Raw genomic sequence first — 13732 nt, forward strand, 5'->3', positions numbered from 1 at the left:
GCTTCAGTTGGTCACTGCGCAGTGGGAGAAGAGGGTGAAAAGAGAGGAATCAGGGAGGCGGGACAGCAGAATAGAGGGGCCCGTGGTCGTCCAGCGTCAAGGGCACAGGTCGAAGGCACATGGTGGGGTGAGGGACAGGAAGAGCTTGGCCAGCGGTGCACAAGGTAGGCGTGGGGGTCTGCCGAGGGAGGCGGCCCACTCTTCATCCCAGGCCGGTGGTCCTCCCCTCACCCCACCACCCCGTCTCACAACCCTGCCCACCCGCCCCCCCGCCCCGCAGCAGGCAGGAAGCGAGGACAGGGCGGGGGGCTTCTAACTACAGCTTCCGGTCCCCAGGGGCTAAGTGGTTGTCAGGATGTGGTCAGAGGGTGGGCGATCCTGTGGGGTGCCCATCAGCCCCAGATCTCCCCCCAATGAAACCCAGTCCAAGGAAAAGCGATGCGACGGCCAAGTGAATGGAGCCTCAAGGCCAGCCCCACCGCCTCGCTGACACGATGTTCCCGGAACGCCCGCCCCCCCCGAAGTCCTGGAACCCGCACTTCTGGCCCAAGTACCCAGAAATATCTTGTCCCCTTCCACACATTTCTGGGCCCCTCGTTTAGGATCTAGGTGAGCTAAAGAAACTGAAAGCCCCCTTCTCACGAGACGGGTCTGAGGCCCAACCCTCCCCTCCCTCCGCTTAGCTTCTGAGAGGGCCTGGGGCCCTCCCTCTGTTCGGCGGGTGTGGCAGGTGAGCCGTCTCCTTTAAGAGTGCACTGGGGAGAGGGAGCCGCAGGAATCTTAAGGAATCTGACCAGTTCCTTCGGCCCAAGAGTATTGTTGCCCTGGGCGGGGCTGCTGGGCTTAAAAAGCTGGAACCCACCTGGGCTGGACGCAGCTCCAGGAGCCTCCTCAGACCAGCTCTCTGCACTCAGCTCTCAGGTGAGCAAGTTTCCACCAGGACTTCGGGGCTCCTGGGAAAAGGGATGGGGGCAGAGCGGGTATCAGTCTGAGGAAGGGGTGGTAGCTGCCTGAGTATTCTCAGTAACGTGTGTGTGTTTGGGGGACTGGAGGACTGGAGGCTGCCTGCTCTGTGCCCACTGTCATATGGAAGGAAGGTGGGGTGGAGGCTAGAGGAAACAGGAGCCAGTCTTTGGCCAAAGAATATGTAAAGTGGAGTTGTGACCCTCACGATCCAGGAATTCCAGGGTGGTGGAAGGGGCAGGGAGAGACAGATTGGCCAAAGGAGGGCCAGGTTTGGAAATTGCTCAGAGCCAACAGACGCCCATGTTCCCAAGGAGCGTGTTAATAGTTCCTCCTTCCTATGGCAAAAGGACCCGTGTACTTGTACATTTACTTATCGTAACACGTTTCAGTACTTAACTATGTGCTACACGCTATTCTTAGGCTTAACATATAGTAACTCATGTAATTCAGTTATAACCTTATGAGGTTGCTATTATAATTATCCTCATTTTTACAGGGCACTGAAGCACAGAGAGGCTAAGTAACCCAGCTGAGTCACACAGCTGTTAAGTGGCTGAGAGAGGAATTCTCTGGCACGTAATAACTGGGGTTGCAGTCTGGAACACTGACGACCCCTATGCCTGCCTGAGGCTAACAATAGGCAGAAAGCTGGTAGCAGTCTTATCTCAAGGACACAGCCACCCTAGGGACTAGTAAATGAAGATATGGATAGTTCCCACCCTAAGGAGAAAGAAGGAGCCATGTCCCACCCAACAGGCAGTTTCCTGCCAACAGCAGTCTGTACTCTGAGAGTGGAATTTGGGGCTACCTGGAGCAGGGCTTGGCCAGGGCTGAGGTGGGAGGCTCTTGCCTGTCCCTGGCACCTGTCCCTGGCACCTGCCCCCAATGCCTCCGCTTCCCCTGCCCAGCTGTTCACTCAGAGGAGTCCTGGGCATGCCCTAGGTGGAGGCTATCTTGGAATTCAGCCTGGTAGTGCCCCAGGCCCAGACCTTTGGATAGCCCAAGGCCTGAAAACCTTAGCCCTTTGAGCCAGGGGTCAGGAAGGCAGGCACCAAAGCCTGAGTTAGAACAGCAGCCCTGCTCTCCTGATGGTGTGTCAGGCATCTGATTACCAGATTTTAACAAAACCGCATATGGCACTTACTATGCACAGGCACTGCTCTAAGCACTTAACTCCACAAGGCATTACTATTATCATCTCTAGACAAGGAAACAAATTAGTAACTTTTCTAAGTCGACCCCATAAGCAAGGGCAGCCTTGAGATTTGTGCCACCAAGTGCCGTGAGCCTGGGGCCAGTCGGGGCTGTCTGACCCCAGCCTGCCCCCTTCCCCTGCAGCCGAGTCCTGCCGCTGTGTCATGGAGGGAGTGGTCCGGGGCCTTCTCCTCCTGCTGGCAGGTGAGTCCTCCCAGAGGTGACCCTGCTGTCACTCACCCACCCACCCACCAAGGCTGTGAAAACCAGGACAGCATCTCACAAAGGGGGCCTGATGTTGAATGAATGTGTTTTCATTTCAACTGTCAACTTAAAGAGAAACATAAAGGAAGTAACGGTACAGGTAGGAAGTAGCTATTGCAAAAGTTACCCGGGTTAATGGAACTTTGGGAGCTAACCATCTGTTGGCATGAAGAGAACAGCATTCCCTACTTCTTTAGGAGGCAGAGCATTAGCCATGACCTGTGTAGGAAGCTTTTCAGGAGAGGGTAAAAAGATACCAACACACCATCCCATTTTGAGTGTAAGAAAGAATAGCAGGAAGCCTGAGAAATTGCTGGAAGGGCTGGGGGGGGTGGGGACGGAGGGCGGGGGTGGGGGGGTGGGGGGCGGGCACAAAGACCAGGAAGTAGGAGACAAAATCCCAGGTCTGTTTGGGGGTGCGGAAGGTGTGAGGAAAGGAACCGGTGACCTCAGGGCCCCTCCATCCCACCTCCCCAGAGTCCCAACGAAGCTGGCTGTCCTTGCGCCTCTAGGCTGGGGTCCTGGCTGCTGATTCATTTTGAGACCAGTGCCATGAATTAACAGCCAGTCCCTCTGCTTCTCTCACCCAGGCCTCCCCGTCCTGGAAGCCAATGACCTGGTTGGTGAGTAAGGCCCCAAACTGCCCTGCTGGCCCTGCCTTAGCTGGCCCTAAGACCCCACATCCTGCCTCCTGGCTCTGGTCCTTATTTATTTTTTTTATGTTTTCTTTCCTGCAGATAAAGACAGTCCCTTCTACTATGGTAAGAGCTGATATCCCTTGCCCCCCACCCCTACCCTTGCCTATCCTGGACCTCTATGCTAGGGGTTGGTGAGGGGTGATGTGGAGCCCAGTGTAGACAGAGAGGGGCTTGAGGGAACAGGGAAGGAGGGGCAGGATGGGGCTGAGACTGGGGATTAAAGAACCAGAGTCGTCGTCATCGTCGTCGTCGACTAAAAGAGTGACAGGCCGACTCATAACATGGTCTTTGGGAGAACTTCATTCCAGCAAGGAGGTAAGGTGCCCACAGGATGTTTAGGAAGACTTCCAGGGAAAGGGGCTAGAGGCACCTGGCTAATCTCCTTTCTTCAACTCACTCTCTCTTGCCTTCCCCAGGACCAGCTCCTTGCTGCCTGACAACGCCCCAAGCAGGTTTCCGCTCCCTCTGCCTGGCACTGTCCCCCAACACAGTCCTCATGTGCTCCAGGTCTCAGCTCAAACGCCACCTTTCAGAAAAGCCTTCCTGGATCATTCTTCAAAGCCCATTCTTTTTCTGTGCTCTTCTGCTTGTTTTTTCTTCCTATCACTTGTTCCCACCAGATATTAGATGATGTACTTACTGGCTTGTCTTTCTTGTTGCCTGGAATGTAAGTGCATCTGTACAAGCAGGTGGTCATAACTATCTGTTGAACGACTGGGCTGGAGCCAGGCTGGTGCCAGCTCACTCTCTATGCTCCTCTAGACTGGGAAGGCCTGCAGCTGGGCGGGGTGATCTGTGCGGCGCTCCTGTGCATCGCTGGAATCTTGTTCGCCCTGAGTGAGCAGTGGGACTGGTGGGGCCGGGGTGGGGGTGGGGAGCAGCTGGGAAGGGGGTGGCTCAGGCTCCCCAGGCTCTTTGAACTGGCTGTCTCTTCCTTCACAGGTGGCAAATGCAAATGCAAGCAAGATCATAAGCACAGGTGAGACAGGGCCCTGGTGTGTGCACCTTGACCAGAGCAGAGCTATCTGGCGGTAAAGCCCTACAATTTGGAGAAAGAGGACAGCCCCCGGGCTGTCCCTGGGCTTGCAGTGGGATTTGTCATTCACAGCTCATCAACCCTGAAGGACCCCAAATCAGGGAAAGCTCTGACGCTTCGTATTGTGTAAAGTGGCACCAGGAATCTTGGTGGGGGAAAAGGACAGAAGGCTTGAGGATGCTAATGTGACGTGTTCCTTTCTCAGCTCCTTACCCGAGAAAGCTGTTCCACTCATCACTCCAGGTGAGACAGGCTTCGAGGGGCTTCCAGGCACTCAGGCAGGATAGCCATATAATTTGAGAATTAATAAATTTTATGCTGTAAGGCAGACTGTCCTGAGCCAGCCTGCCTTGGGGTCACCTGAGGCTGAGGGGGGTGTCCGTGGAGTGACCCAGTTTGTGAAGACCTGACCTCCATTCTCTCCACAGGCTCTGCCAGTACCTGCTGAGCACAGGACCGGCTTCACGGCACCTCCTGCACCAGCTCCCATACTGTCCCCTCCCCCTTGGGGGGGCTTTACCCTCCATGATGGCCTTTCTCTCCAAGGGTGGGCCCTTAGGCTCCCTTATGCTCAGGAGGCTGTCCAGAGCTTATTTCTAAATTAAACTTTTCTCCTCCCTCCTGTGGTCTTACAACCTTCTGTGGGTCTGGTTAGGGACAGGCAGGCTGGAAAGGGACAAGGAAATCTTGCTCAGGAAAGTCCAGGACCCTCAGCGGGACGGGGGGGGGGTGTCCCATAGATTGCTGATGCATCCTGTGGCCACATATCTGTCCTGAAGCCATTCCCAGCATGCCCCCCACTTTGAGGACCTCCTGATAATTGATCTCCTGCCTCACGCATGCATGATGCAAGACATCTCAATGTTCTATCAAAGAACCTTACAGTTTCCACACCTTGCCTGGAGACCTTATAAGTCCCGATGACCCAGATACCCATGACATCCTGTAACCTAGAATGATCCCCAGTCGTTTGCCCTCTGCTAAGACCCCACCTCACTCAGTGAGTGCTCACACAGCCCAGGAAATGGAGCAATTTCTTCACTAACTCACCCCAGTAAAACCCTATGAAATTCTCAGACCAACCCATGGACCCTTCCCCCACTCTAGGTAATGTCCCGTGAGACCCCCACTATAAGCAACATCCCAGCAAGCCCTGCATAGTGCCTTTTAGAAACAAAACCCATCCATGCCAATCTGGGTCTCAGTATGTCCAAAGTCCATTTCTGGAATACCTCACTTGAAAGGCCCCAGCATGCACGGGGTGGGGCTGGGGAAACGGCCCTCCCACCTGGGCAGCCTGTTCATCCTGCAGCCTCACCCCGCTTGCCAACCTCCATATCCTAAGGTGGGAGGAGCTGAGGCATACTGGCAGAGACCCTGGGGTGGAGACAGGCTGGGGCAGCAGACGTCTGCCCTGTCCCTGCCAGGCAGTGGCTCACAGTCTGGGTCTGGGCTGATGGGGCAGCCACCTGTCTTGCTGTTGCTTCAAGCCAGCTCTCTAATGGTACCCTGCTCCAAACCTTCCACCCATTTCCCAGCGTGATACTAGATCCTCTGGAAAGTATAGTGGATCCAAGACTTGTTGGCTGTAGTCAGGAGGCCAGCACAAGGGATTCTAGAGGCTGAGGACCCCACTTCCTGGTCTGCAGCCCTCCCAGACCCTGAGATCTAAAAACGAGGGTCACAGGAACTTCCCTGGTGGTCCAGTGGGTAAGACTCCGCACTCCCAATGCAGGGGGCCTGGGTTCAATCCCTGGTCGGGGAACTAGATCCCACACGCATGCCGCAACAAAGATCTCGTGTGCTGCAACTAAGACCCAGTGTGGCCTAAATAAATAAATAAAAATGAGGATCACAGACCTGTTTAGGGCCCTTGAATAGGACACATAAGCAGGATGAGGGGACAGTTCCAAGGCTGGCCCAGAGCTACAGCAGGAACTCCAAGAACCTGAGTGGGACTCAGGATACCTGGCTGAAATTGCAGCCACTCACGGTCCAAGGTAGGTGAGGGAAGTGGGGCAGGGAGCTACGGGGGGCCTCTTAGGCCTTTAAGAACCCAGCATTCTGAACCAGATACATGCTATGAAGAAAGTAAAACAAGCGTGCTGCAGCGGCTGGGTGCATGGGCAGCAGTGGGTGATGTGGTCAGGTCAAGAAGTGACATCTGAGCTGAATCCTCAAAGGTGAATGGTGGGAGGGGCCAGCTGCGCAAACTTCTTTCCTGGTAGAGGGAACAATGGTTTCTTGCCTTTTGAGAACCAGAGGAACGTCGGTGTGACTGGCACGTAGGTGATGAGATCAACGAGGAAGCAGGTGCGGCCACTGCAGGGAGAATTTTGCCCCATCCCGAGCTGGGAATCAATCGAGGGACCCGGATCTGCGCATGCGGCGGCAGGAAGAAGGCAGGAGCGCAGGCGCGCGGAGCCCAAGGAACGGCATAGCCCGGACGCGCCGCAGCGTCATCCGCCCAAAGGCGGCCTCCGACCCCGCCTTTTCGTCCTGGGGAGTGGGGTGCATGTCCCTCTCCTCCTTGGACACAGGAGGATGCTGGTGTGAATGGGTTGCATTGGAGAATGTAAAAATGAGCTCCGCCTAAGAAAGCAAAGTCTGTGGCCTTACGTGGGGCTAGAGTGGCAGACGCGGAAGCGATATTGGCAGAACGCGCCCCCTTCTTAGTGACCGACAACTGCTTTCTTTTAGAAACTCGGGTTCCTACCATCACAAACGGTGAGATGCTCTGCTGTTTGAAATCCAATCAGTAAGAAGAAAACCCCATGCTGCCAGGGTAACCTAAATCACTTTGACGCGAGATTCAGCTTCAATTCCTACCCGGGCGTCCTGCCCCGGAAGAGGGGTTTCTGGCGCAATATTCCACATCCATCTTAACGTTTTGGTTTCCCAGCTCCGCTTTGCGGTGGAGACCAGCTACACACAGTCATGATCTGCTTTCAGCCTGCCAAACAGCCTGTCCAATTTCGCCTGAACAAACGCCAGTTTCCTCATGTTCCATAAGCAACCGAAGGGCCCCACGACCCCCATACCCCCAACGTGTGCAGCTCCGTCATTGTTAAGTCAGTGAGCCTGGCTTTCTACAGTACAGGCTCCTGCCTGGTGGTTTAGGCTGATTCTACCTGTCCAACCAAGGCTGGGGCAAGGGGCTAATGGAGGGCATCTGGGAGCCTGGGTTAATCATGGTTGGGAAAAGTCACGGACTGTGATGGGAAGGTGGCAGGAGAGAGCCATGCAGGATGGAGTCGGTGTTAGCCTGTGAGGCTGGCGCATGGGCCCTGGAGTTGGGCTGCTGATTCCCAAGGGAAATAAGCTCTCCTCTCTTTCCTCCCAGGAGTAGGGAGTGGGAAAGGTAGTCAGTCATAGGATGGGAGGAGCCTCTGCCCAGGCTTCACCGTGTGGAATTACTTGCTGTGCCTCAGAGACCCCTTCCTTGGGCCTGTTTTCCCTGGGGAACAGGGGGTTGGGGGTGTAGGGAGGCTGGCTTTGTCTCAATTCCCACCTCTTGTCATCTCCTAGATGGGGGGCTGACCAGGAAAGAACCAGAGAAAGCAAAGGGTAATTGAACACTTAGTACTTTATGGGCACTGTTACAAACACTTCACACATGTTGATTTTCCCAGCAGCCTATGTGATGTGGATTCATATTATGCCCACTGTGCATAAGAGACCTAGGTTCTCACAGGTCATCTTACTTATGAGCCATTTCTGAACGACTAGGCTACACTGCCTTTTCTGGTATTTATCACTATCTGAGAGAGACCCCAAGGACTGTACCTTCTTGGGGACTATGTATCCCTCCCCACTTTTTATTTAAACAATCTTATTTTTTTCCAAATGCAAGCATCTTTCATGCTTATTACAGAAAACTGGAACATTACAGAGATAGCTCACTTAGAAGATAAACCAAATTCTAACCCAGCACTTAGAAATAATCAAGGATAAAAGTCTGCTATACAATCAGAGTATTCTATAATTCTCTGGAGCTCCAGATTGTTACATGAACCAATAGTTCATTACTTTATTTTGCTGAGTAGTAGTCCCAGGCAGTGTTGTATTAATGAACACAGTTTGGGCTGCAGCCTTACCTCAGGGCGCTGCGCTTCCCTCCCTCTGCTGGACATTGTCCCAATTCCCCAGCATCCCTGCATCACCAATTCCCTTCCTCCTTTAGGCCCTGCCCTTTCAGGAGGCCTCCGGGCCGGGCCACTCTATAGCTGTACCACCAACATGCGACCTCTCATCACTGTTCACTGCTTCTTCTCTTTGTACTCGGCCCTAATTCACATACTACTTATATTTTACTGATTTATTTGATGTGGTCTCCTACCCCTACAATAATGTAAATTCAAACTGGCACCTCAAGAATTTTCTGAGTTTGGGCTCACAGGTTTACTTGTTTTCAGATTGTTGTTTTATGATTCCCACCGAATGCATATTGGTCATTTTAGGCTTCTCATGTTCTCAGGGTAATTTTAAGAAATCTGGTTGCATTCCTTCCACCAATCCCCTCACAGATAATAACAACACATAGGTCTTATAGTCATCCTATGCCTACAACTTAAGTACACAATATCCGGTACCCTACAAAAAATATCCATGCATAAATGACAAACTTAAGCCAGACAGACAACATAAACACAGAAATGTAGATGTTGGAACGATCAGACTTTAAAAACTGTGAGTAATGTGTTCAAGGAATGAGCTATATGGAGATTTTCAGAAGAAAATTAAACCTGTGTTTTTGGTTAAATTGTGTCCTCCAAAAAGATATGTTCAATTCCTAATCCCCAGTACTTGAGACTGTGACCTTATTTGGAAATAGAATCTTTGCAGATAAAATCATTTTAAAAAGAGGTCATACTGGATTAGGATGGACCCTAATCCAATGACTGGTGTCCCCCTAAAAGGAGGACAATTTGGACACAGGGAGAAGGCCGTGTGCCACCCCAGGCAGAGAGGGAAGGATGCAGCTGCAAGCTAAAGAACACCAAGACTGCCGGCAGGCACCAAGGCTAGAAGAGGCAAGGATTCTTCCTCAGGGACTTCAGAGGGAGAATGGCCTTGCCTGCACCTTAATTTTGGCTTCTTGCAACCAGAATTGTGAAAAAATTAATTTTTCTACATTATGTAAAAAAAAAAAAATTAAGAAAATTTTACAACTAAAAGTTCATCAGTTCTTAAACATAATGGATGTTTAACAACCAATTAGACTTAGCTGAAGAGAATGAGTCATTGGAAGATAGATAAAAGGAATACACACACAAGAAGGAAAAAGTATTAAATAAAATCCAACATTTACTAGCGATTAAAAAATAAATTTATACTAAACCTTAAGTAAATGGAAATCTCCTAAATAAAGGGTATGCAACCAAAAACCAGTATTTTAATGGAGGAATGTTATTGAAAGCTTTCAATAAGATGCCCTCTGACCCCAAATGTGCAGCATCACATTTCCTAATGATAAAAAATAAACTTACCTTTCTTTGCAACAAGGCAAAGAAAAAAGTACATAAGGATTAGAAAGAAATTAATCAAAATGTCATTATTTGCAAATGGCATGACTTTGTAGAAAATCCAAAGAATCTACATTTAAATCAGCATAGGTAAAAGATTTTAGCAAGACCACAAATGTCAATATAAAAATCCAGTTTTGTTTTGTTTTTTTTAATCCTTGTATTTCTAGTCCCAGGAACAAACTCTCAGCAAGAGAAATTTAAAAGACACCATTTAAAATATAATAAAATACCTAGAAACAAGTCTAACAAAATGTCCAAGAATTTTTACACAAAAACTAAAACCAAAACTGAGATACCGTAGAAGAGCTTCAGGACTTGATGCAACTGCTAACACTCAGTGCAGGGTGAGCACAGTAGCTCCAGGAGCTGCTTTGAATAGTAAACGGCTCCCTGCTGCAGAGAACGTTGTGTTGATTCCTACCACTCAGGGGCTGAGCTGCCACTGTGTAGTGAGACATCAGAGACACCACACAAAACCATTTGAACACAGATACCTGGATGATGGAGCCTACTCTGTCCTTTGTAGCAGATGGCAGGGCAGCTTGCAGAATCCAGGCAGCCTTCTAGTCACCTGGTAATTGGGTATGAGCACTATTTTCAAGTGTAAAATAAGGTTTCTCCAAATCCAAAAGGTCCTACCAACAGTTATGCTTCTTTCTTGGTGATGCAGTACCTTGACCTTTCCATTGGAGGAAATGTTCCAGTTCTGCCCAGGTCCAGAGGTCAGCAAACATTTCCTATAAAGGTTCAGAGAGTAAGTGTCTGCTAGGCTTTGTGGGCCACATGGTCTGTGATGAAACTACTCATCTATCTGCCGGTGTAGCTCAAGAGCAGGCTAGACAAAATAAATGAATGCACACGGCTGTGTACCTATTTACAAAAACAGGCAGCAGGCCAGATTTGGCCCATGGACCCTAGTTAGCCAATCCCTGCCCAAGACCATTAGACCCTGAAAATGTCCCTGATATGGCAGAGCCCTGAATTCTTCCACCCCCTAGCACACAGGTAGGTGTCTTCCTACGGCATCCCAAGTACTCACTGCTTCCTCCTCACCAAGACCAATGAGCATGTCATCAATATAGTGGATCATGGCAAGGTGATCAATGTCTCTCCAGACTGTATTGTAACAGAGAACAGGAGTTACTATACACTTGGAAAAAGACAGGGAATGTGTTCTGATGTCCATGTTATAAGGTCATTTTTAAAAAAATCTTTTGCTTGACTCTGTTTGAAAAGAACATATTCGCTAGGTCAGGGGCTTCCCAAGTCCCAGAGGCTTGTTGATCTATCCGGGCAAACACGCCACATTAAGCACTGAGCTGTGACTGGGGCAACTACACGGTTAAGTTCCTGGTCTTTTGCTATCATCTGCTGGAATCCATCTGCTCTTTCTGGGGAACAGGCAGGCAAATAAAAAGGGCTAGGCTTGCCTTTTTATTACGTGTTTCAGCATGGCCCTAACCCCTTTGTTCACTGTCTTGGATGGGGAATGCCTTCTGAGAGGTTCCTCTTGGCCTTTCCTACCATGACGACTCTTCACAAGCCAGGGACCCAGTGTGGGGTATCTGTCAACTGCCTAGGGTACCCCTTCCCACTCGCTCAGGGAGATAACCTAAGGGGTCTGCAAACCTGTTTAACCCACAATGAAATGAACATGTCACCTGGACTTCCTATGCTCCCAATCTTAACAGAAGGACCATGATCGCACTTTGGATGCCCTGGTATCAGTATCAACTCAGACCCCCTATCCAACAGCATGTAAGAGACTCGGGTCATTTCCTACCCCTGGCCGCAGAGAAGAAGATGTATAGAATCTTTATTACATAGTTGTTGCAATGCTGTCAGGCCCTTCCTCCACTCCAGTTGATGGTCTCTGGGACTGAGACCTGGCTCTGTTCTGGAAATAAATATAACAAACCTCAGAGCTGTACCTGTATGACTCCTGGACACACAGAGGTCTGACAGCCTTCACCACAGATCTGGCCGGCTCAAGGCTCCTCCTGCCTTTAGGGTTTTGGTGCCCATCATGACAATTATGCTTACCTCACCATCTGATGATTGCCACCACCTGATCTCTGCTCTTCTGGAATCCTTTTACCCCTATTTTCTCCTACTGCCAACACTGGCCAAGAGCTTCCATTAATGTCTCAAAATGCTGGTGCACCTCACCAGCACGTTATCGAATTTAGTGGAATGTCCTTGGATCCTTCCAGGAGAACATCTTTTAGCTGGTGTTTTTTCTGGCCTTAAATACTAATCTTCTCTAGCATGCCCACCTGAGTCCCCCAACCCCCTTTCTCAACACCCAGCATCTCTTCCTCCTATTGGCCATCGTCTCCAAGCTTCAAGGGTCAACTCTAGATTAGGATGGGCTCCAAGAATGCTTAGAATTTATATCCTGAGTCACAAGAGATGCCCCACATCAATCGTTTTATACTCAACCCTCTGGCCCAGCATCCTCAAGATCCCCTTGTGTGCTACAGCTCCTGTTCATACATACTAATCAGGCCCCGAAGTTTCCTTCTGTGCCACACTCAGCCCTGATACTAGTTTTCTGAAACAGGAGTCAGTCATTTCCTTTAAGGGGCTAGAAATAGTAAAAATTCTGCAGGCCAAGGGAAATTTGAAGTTTTCACAAATTTTTTTTGGATAAAACTAAGACACTAAGAGCAGTATTTTGAACTACAGGTCTGCTAATAAGAATGGTATTCTTTTGGGAGAGATTCTAATTAATTGGGGTTTCCTGCCACCAAATTGACTCAACTGGAAACCATTCTTAGCTCACGAGTTATACTATATACTAAACCATATGGCAGGCTGGATTTGGCTTACCATCAGTTTGCCAGCTCATTCTTCCAGCAGACTTGGAGAGCAGATATTATCTGATCAACCACATACCTCAGGTGATGCCTCTGGATAAGTCTTTCTTCTAATAAGAGGCACCAAAGCAACTGCTGCTGGCCCAGAAATTTGAGTCACTGTGGGATTTAAGGGCATCTAGCACATTCCCAATTTCCCACCCCAGGTTCTTGGAGCCCACTCCTTCCATATCTGAACCTCAAAATTAGCAAAGATCTACGGGGAATAAACGTACTCCTTGAACCTTCACTGCCCTATTAAGCCTTGTCTTTTTTTTTTTGCGGTATGCGGGCCTCTCACTGCTGTGGCCTCCCCCGTTGCGGAGCACACGCTCCGGACGCGCAGGCCCAGCGGCCATGGCCCACAGCACAGGCCTGTGGGATCTTCCCGGACCAGGGCACGAACCCGCATCCCCTGCTTCGGCAGGCGGACTCCCAACCACTGCACCACCAGGGAAGCCCAAGCCTTGGTCTTTTAATCACATCCTAGCCCTTGCTATCACAGGTTTCATGAACTCCCAGGTTTTCTGCCTGGGTTTCTCTGGGTCTTTCTCACAACCCAGATGGCCTTTGCCTCCCTACAGTGGACTGTCACTCATGAGATGAGCAGACTGTGAACACAGCCCAGAACAGATGTATGGTCTCTGCACAACTCACCTGCCCCCCAATTATGCTATCCAGTCTTCTCAGTTGACCTTCCCAGTTCTGCCTCTGGCATTACTGGGTTATGCTGCTGCCCTATCTCCAGCCACCTGAGTCTGTAGAACACTAGTGGGAAGAATGGCAGGGTGGGGGTGTGAAGCCCAAAAAAGCCAGGAAAGGCCTAAGACTCTCCAATCTACCTATAAAACCATCAGAGGCTTGGCTAACACAGCAGCTTCTCTGTAAATGAGGCCAGTGCCTTAAAATGAAGATACCATACAAAGATCCTATTAATGCTGGTGAAACTTGGATAACTGGGCTACATTGTATAGTTATTAAAGTGGAAAAGTAAAGCTGGGAAAGTTAATAGCTATCAAGCAAAGTTCTTTTTAATAAACTTCATTCACACTTTAAAGTCTTGATGGTTTTAGTGTATGTGTTAAGTTTAAAATGATGGATCGCTGTGTGCAGAGCTACCTGAAATTTGGAACTTGTTTCCAACTGCCAGATAGACAATTTTTTTTGCGGTACGCAGGCCTCTCACTG

At 50.0% G+C, this 13732-nt stretch overlaps 1 protein-coding gene across 1 annotated transcript; it reads left to right on the forward strand.

Moving 5' to 3' along the window:
- Positions 1 to 768: 768 nt before the first annotated feature.
- FXYD4 (FXYD domain containing ion transport regulator 4) lies at positions 769 to 4779 on the forward strand. Its single transcript, XM_032608772.1, has 8 exons — positions 769 to 921; positions 2305 to 2364; positions 3015 to 3047; positions 3162 to 3185; positions 3885 to 3959; positions 4065 to 4101; positions 4364 to 4401; positions 4587 to 4779. Exons 2-8 carry the CDS (start codon positions 2325 to 2327, stop codon positions 4604 to 4606), a joined length of 267 nt encoding a protein of 88 aa, XP_032464663.1. The 5' UTR covers positions 769 to 921; positions 2305 to 2324; the 3' UTR covers positions 4607 to 4779.
- The last annotated feature ends 8953 nt before the right edge of the window (positions 4780 to 13732 follow it).

Source organism: Phocoena sinus, chromosome 16 (genome assembly GCF_008692025.1).
Source record: "Phocoena sinus isolate mPhoSin1 chromosome 16, mPhoSin1.pri, whole genome shotgun sequence".
In the NCBI taxonomy this organism is placed as follows: domain Eukaryota; kingdom Metazoa; phylum Chordata; class Mammalia; order Artiodactyla; family Phocoenidae; genus Phocoena; species Phocoena sinus.